General features: G+C 35.1%; 1 protein-coding gene across 1 annotated transcript in view; it reads left to right on the top strand.

Annotated features, from left to right (window-relative positions):
* Positions 1-4,198: 4,198 nt before the first annotated feature.
* The window catches only part of LOC119632974 (pancreatic triacylglycerol lipase-like), a 37,734-nt gene continuing 35,241 nt past the window's right edge, over positions 4,199-6,691 (top strand). The window contains exons 1-2 of the mRNA XM_038026145.1: positions 4,199-4,279; positions 6,127-6,454. Of these exons, the coding sequence (XP_037882073.1) occupies positions 4,199-4,279; positions 6,127-6,454 (409 nt within the window). The remainder of the gene's footprint in view (positions 4,280-6,126; positions 6,455-6,691) is intronic.

Below are 6,691 nucleotides of genomic sequence, written 5' to 3'. Positions count from 1 at the left end.
AACCTTTTGCCCCAATATATGAATTTTTACGTAAAGTGCTTTACTGTAAAATGCATCTTTGCCGAAAACTTTTTACTATACATAACATATTTAGCTGGTTATACCACACCCCTTCTCATCGTTAAAGTTCAGATGTATATGTGTTTGTACAGACTATCTTATCGATCATTGGAGGACGTAAAAGATTAGACAGGATAGCGACAATGCCTATATAAAATCACCTGAGTTACCCAATGAAATTTGGCTAAAAGTTTCCAGTAATTCATCGCATGGATACTATATTCAACCTTCTCTAATTCTATTTTCCATTTACCAAGCCGTCGTCTAAATCCTAAGTTTATTTAAACACGTGTTTACTATAAGAAATACGCATTGCGAACTGTACTACTTGGCCGTCTATGAGCAAATGATTTCACTCACTCTGTCTCTCTCTCTCTCTCTCTCTCTCTCTCTCTCTCTCTCTCTCTGTTGCCATACATATCTGAAGGAAAGGAAACATTCTCATGCGCCGTGGCCTGCATATAAATATGAGATTGCATTCAATCCATCTATGAATCAGCCTACTTGCTGCAGACATATTTCACGTTTAGAGGTTTAAACCAGGCAACGTAGAGGAGAATCTGATGCTGCTATCTTGATTTTTAAGTTCCCCAACTTGTTACTCGTTCCCCATTTTTAAGACAGTTTTAACACCGCAATTGATTTTAGCCATTAAGCAATCAGCTAAAAACTCTTCAGCATCACCGAACTGTGAGCGGCACGTGCCATCTTAAGTTCTTTAAGTCCTTAGCACAAAGCGCGACTACCTGCGACCCATATGTCACGGATATACTGATTGAAAACTCCACGTGATCCGATAACGAAATTTTATTATAGCGGCAAACTATCTATCTATGTTCTTGGAATGGACTAAGCTGGACTAAAATAATATGTAAAATTAAAAGCTTAGGTATATGAATAAATTTGAATATATAAGTTTGCTAAGTTTTGCGAATAATAGAAGATATCACATTTACAGTATTGTCCATTACTAGCTACAAGATTTCCCATCTTTCATGAAGAGTATAATTTTCCTATACCGAAGGGAACAACTTGCCTTTCAAGCTATGCACGAATGGGTTCATTTTCCTTATTTTTTATCAAAAAGACGATAAAAGATCGGTTGAAGTTCGCGCTAAGCAGAAGGAACGCTTTCTGACGAAGACAACGGCAAAGGTAGCACACTTCACCTTTTAGTGCTGGTTGATTTCCCCGAGTGAGTTTTCTAATGCGAGGATGAATGTGATCATAATCAAAACCACGATTATATGATTTTTGAAATATTACTCCCGTTTTTGGGTCAAAGTTCTTCAGCTGTCCTTGGTTACCTCTGCCAAGGTTGGTTGAATTTGTTTATAAGACACAGTAAATTTACGTTAACTTAGAGACGTGTTTTTGTGCGAATCCTACTACACTAGACATAGTAAGTTTCTTATGCCACACACTGCCAGCTCAGAATATAATATCGATCGTAGAAAAAAAAGTTATATAAAAATGCAGAGCGTAGGTTAAAATACTTTTAATAAAAATATTAGCTAAATTTAGTTATTATTATGTATTCGCTTTAGTCATGTAATTAATTTACGTTTTTTACATTACTCAACAATCAATATGTCAAACTTCCAAAGCCGCCACTCGGAATCTTCATTTCTGATTTGTATGGTTCGCGGCAAATCCAAGTTATCGACAGTTAGCAGAACAAAACCAATATTTCGACCAATTCCACGCCACATTCGTCCAACACTAATGAAATTCCATCATCCCTTTTTCTCTTTTGCTCTTCAGCAACCATTTTGTTACTTCAAGATTTCATACGGGTATGTATTTGCAAACTACCGCACATAACAACAAATAGTGTAGTGTTCCTTAGTTTTCACTTTTCCCGACAGTAGCATAGATGTATGCGATACGCAACGAAGCTACTCAACACGTCATTGTCGAAATAATCATAAAAATTAATTTAAAAAAATTCATAAAATTTACTTTTATTTATAAAATTTATAAAATTTAAAATTTATAAAATACAGTTCAAATTGCATAGAAAAAATATTGAAATGTTTGAACCAAAAAAATTTCTACTGCTAAATTAATCCCCAAACGTACGAAAATCGTTTTCATATCGAAAAGTTGTAAAAAATATTTGATTAAGATATTCGTGAGCATTGATTATGTTGTTTGTTAAATTAATTAGTGGTGTCGTTAGAAGCTTTACACTCCTGTAAAAAGAAACGTTTTTTGTTAATTTCTATCGGGAAAGACAAACAGTCAAGTGAGCTTGGAGCTTTCCAACTCATTTAGGATTCTTTGCAATTATCTCAACGATACGATCTCAACGAATTTAATCTCAATGCCAGATTTTTTAAATCAACTTTCCTTAGTGCGCGCGCTTTCTCTTTCTCGTATCAAAGTTAACTTCTATACTATAAATATTCGTATGATTTGTAAATTAAACTAGAATATCTGTGCTTTTATCGGTTGCTCTCAACTCGGATCTATGACGTCTGCGCTTGAACTTTGTTCTTCTAGATTTTTCTTTCGTGTCATCTGTTGTCCTTCGGTGATGGGTATACCATGACGTAACTCCTGAAAGTGTGTTTCAGATATCCCTCAAAGTATATAGACCCTTGTTCACCATCGAATGCTTCGATGATTCGATTTAAGCCCGATCGTCAGTTTGTCTGTGTAGTGTCTGTTGTTGATGGTAGAAAAGTTGCAATTTCTTGAACGCAGATTAGTAGTGAAAGTGGACCTAATTGGCCGATGGACACCCTTACTATACTACTTTATAAATACTGTACTACTTAAGAATACTCGGTTTTGAAATGAATTAAAAACATGGTTTTTTCCCATTACCTATTAATTTCAGCAGATAAACCTACAAAAATTTCAACTTATTTTCGGTGAGCGATGTTGTACTGTCTGTACAAAGATGCGAAAAACTGACCACGTCTACCCGTCCATCTTTCCATCTTTCCGTCTGCGCAACAGTTTGTGATAAACATTCTCCGATTCGTAAAAATGTGTATATTGTCTACAAACTTGCAAAAGGCTTTGAAAATGTTCTAAGCTGATCAAAGTTTACGCCCACAAGGCTATGTAATGAAAACTGTGCTTGCAACCTCATAAAGTGCAGCATGTGCACCGTATACATTTCCAAATTTATTCTACAGGACTAAAATTACAAAAAATCAGCCGCGCCCAGTCAATATCATAGAGTATTATACAGAGTATGAAAATGTAATTGTTTTTCTTTTTTCTTAGGATCCAGTTGATAAATATAAAAGATTCGTTCGCGACCGAATATAAGTGTCCTACATGTTCTTTTGTTTAGGATTCGTAAAAGTTTACGCAGAGTATTTATGATTCATTTGTAAGAGTCCATCCAATTTACTGCTGTTAACTTATCTTTGTGATGGAATGGGAGCCTATAATATTTAGACCATACTCGTGAGTGGCGAACGTTGGGCATTTCTCTAAATTATTATTTAAATTTTATAGCTGTAGCGAATCTAATCGCATTCCTTTCGGAGCTTTATCTGAGGAATTCAATCATAACTACGAAGCGTTGTGTCAAGCCTTGCGCCAAGTGTTTACGTTTTAGGTAATATTTTATGCGCTTGGTGGTGTCAAAAACGGCAATGATGACAAAATAGACCGACCGAGGTACGTAAAAATAGATGGATTAATCGAGGATGTTGATGTAGACGGACAGAGAAATTTATTTATTTATTTATTTATTTATTTTAATTTTACTTATACATGAAACTCAACTAAACAAATAACAGTCGAGTTCAATTGGCTCTTAAAGCAAAACTTATATTAATTAATAATAAAACTTAGTATAAGTAGTACAATAAAACAAATAAGAAGAAAAAAGCATGTACACAACCAGCATAGAGCCACACTTACAACCGGTACAGGACAAAATTGCAAATGAACCCCTAAACCATCGCAAACATGCATAAGCCTGGCAACCGATAATACTTAACAACAATTCATTTTCGAATCGTAGCGACTTTTAAGGATAAAAGCTAGTTTAAGTACGACATAGGTAAATCGCGCGAATTAAGCAATGTTGCTTTAATGGACTTTAAAGAGTCCGATAACGAGAATAAGTAATAGATGTCATTTAGGTTCTTGCAAACTACTCTGAGCGGAAATGGGTGGTGAGCTGCAAGACATGGAGGTGCGTTTAAAAGGCGTATCGGATAGGTTTCTCGGTAACAAACGCAAAGATAAAGTGAGTGCATACCTCTGCATTTTTTAAGCGATTACTATGAGAATCATATTTATGTTCGTATATCCGTTTATTTATTTAAATACCAAACATATAAACAAAGTAAAAAGCAAATAACTCTTAAGATATATATAAGAGTATATAAAATACGGAATCAAATGTTTATGTTATGAAATATTTAACGCAAACAATCTCAAGATAAGTGATTTCTCATATACCATCGTACACGCTGTGGGAGGCGAGACGGTAGTCACCGAATTGTTTGAGCCTTCTTGTATACTCTTATGAAACGAGTTTCATTGTAGTTAAAGCTACTTTTGGGATAGTAATCTTCAATTATTTTGATCTTTTCTTTCCATTCTGAGTGTGAGCAATGAAAGGGCTTAGCTCAACTTTCAATTTAAGGCCGAAAGAAAACTTTTTGCTTTAAAGTAAAAGAACAAAATGAACAGGTCAAAGCCAAATGAGAAATGGCGCTCCTTTCTACTAGATTTCCTCGACACCAGCTAGTGTCCAAGACAGCTTGATAGTATGATCACAAAGGAAAACAATCGCAGCTTTCTTCAAGCTTGCCGTAGAGCGTGGTCTTATGTGAAGGTAGCGATACACACAGTTATACACACAATATATCTTGGCATTCTCTAAGAGATTTGTGGTACTTACTTACTCCAAGCGTATATTGAGTGTATTTGTTATGATTCTATGATAGTATATGTGTTTTCGTGTGAATTGAGAAACTATAAGAAAAAAAAGAAAGAAGTGAAAAATTGAAAAGTGTTAAAAAATCGATTTTCGTTCATAGAAACATCTCAATAGGGGTTTTTTAGTAAGTAATAGAGCAAAAAGAAAAAAAAAATATTTTACGAGTAAAAAGTTGAAGAAAAAAAATACAACAAAAGTATCTACAAATAAACAAACTTTTACTTGGGCTTACTTTACTTCAAAGGCAGGTGAGTATTAGAGAATTAAATGTGAAATCGGTTGTAAATGAAAAGGAGGGAATAAATTACTAAAACCGTTCAAAAAAATGCTTAAACTTATGAAAACTTGCTTTTATGCTTTTTATGCTTTTGAGTATACGTTTGCATGTTCTTGGGTTAAATACAAAGAATGCTATGATTGTGTAATTTCTCTTTGAGATTACCACTAAGCATAACGAGTTGCGAGATTTTTTTCATTAAATGAGAACACGAGATATGCATTACAACGACGTGAAGACGATAATGAAATCGGAATCTGATAGAATAGTGAAACCCCGGATTGGTCTTAACAGCAAGCTGGGACCAAAAGTGAAAGTGAAGAAATTTCAGCAACATAACCTCGGGCCCGATGAAGTCCATATGTGTAATTTAATGTCAAAAGAAATATTTCCAAGTTAGGATTTCACAGCGACAATATAAAGCATATGCTTCAGGCGACCCTTATTCCGAATGGACTGGTGTAAGTTCCACAATTGGTTACGTAACTGCTATCCGAGGAACAAGATCCGAAAATCTCCATTTACCCAGAACGAGTACATAAACCATATTATTGCTTCCCAATCAAGCCCGACTATCTCAATCTTCAGAGCCAATCCTTATCCCGAAGTTACGGATCTAATTTGCCGACTTCCCTTACCTACATTATTCTATCGACTAGAGACTCTTCACCTTGGAGACCAGCTGCGGATATTGGTACGGTCTGTTGAGAAGTTTGCGTGACCCCACCATAAATTTTCAAGGTCCGAGGAGAAAATATCGACACAACAGTAAATGTCATGGATGGATCCATCTTCTGACTGTTGCATAAATCTGCACAAATTTAACATACTCTGGTCACTAGTGGTGCAAATTATATTTAATATCACGCAGTCGGTATTCGACGGCTTGAGCAAAAATAGGAACACGAATGCGAATGCGAGTATGAATACGAGTATGAATATGAATACGAATACGAATCCTGACATGATTATTAACATGGATATGAACAGTAACACGAATGCGAATGCGTATAGGAATGCGAATATGGATACGAATACGAATAGGGACATGGGTATGAATACGAATGCAAATACCAATACGAACGCCAACACGAACACTAATATGAATATGAACACGACTAGGAATAGAAATATGAATATGAGTTTAACCGCAAATACTGATACGAACGGGAACTCGTGTGCAAGTGCAAAAAAAAACTGTAATTGCAAGTGCGAATGTGGTTAAGAGAAATATCATGAATAAGACTGAGGAAAAACCAAAAGCACAAGAATAAAGGCAAGCACAAAGATGAAAGAAATCTTTGGATAAGGATAAGAATAAAAGTAAGAATAAGGATAACATAAGGAAGCGAACATAGCATCTACACCTCTGCTTATATGTTATATGTTAACGCATAATCTATCTAATTACTAAACATAGACGCATAAATATATAT

Source organism: Glossina fuscipes, unplaced genomic scaffold (genome assembly GCF_014805625.2).
Source record: "Glossina fuscipes isolate IAEA_lab_2018 unplaced genomic scaffold, Yale_Gfus_2 2, whole genome shotgun sequence".
Lineage (NCBI taxonomy): Eukaryota > Metazoa > Arthropoda > Insecta > Diptera > Glossinidae > Glossina > Glossina fuscipes.
This window is presented reverse-complemented; position numbering and strand designations above follow the sequence as displayed.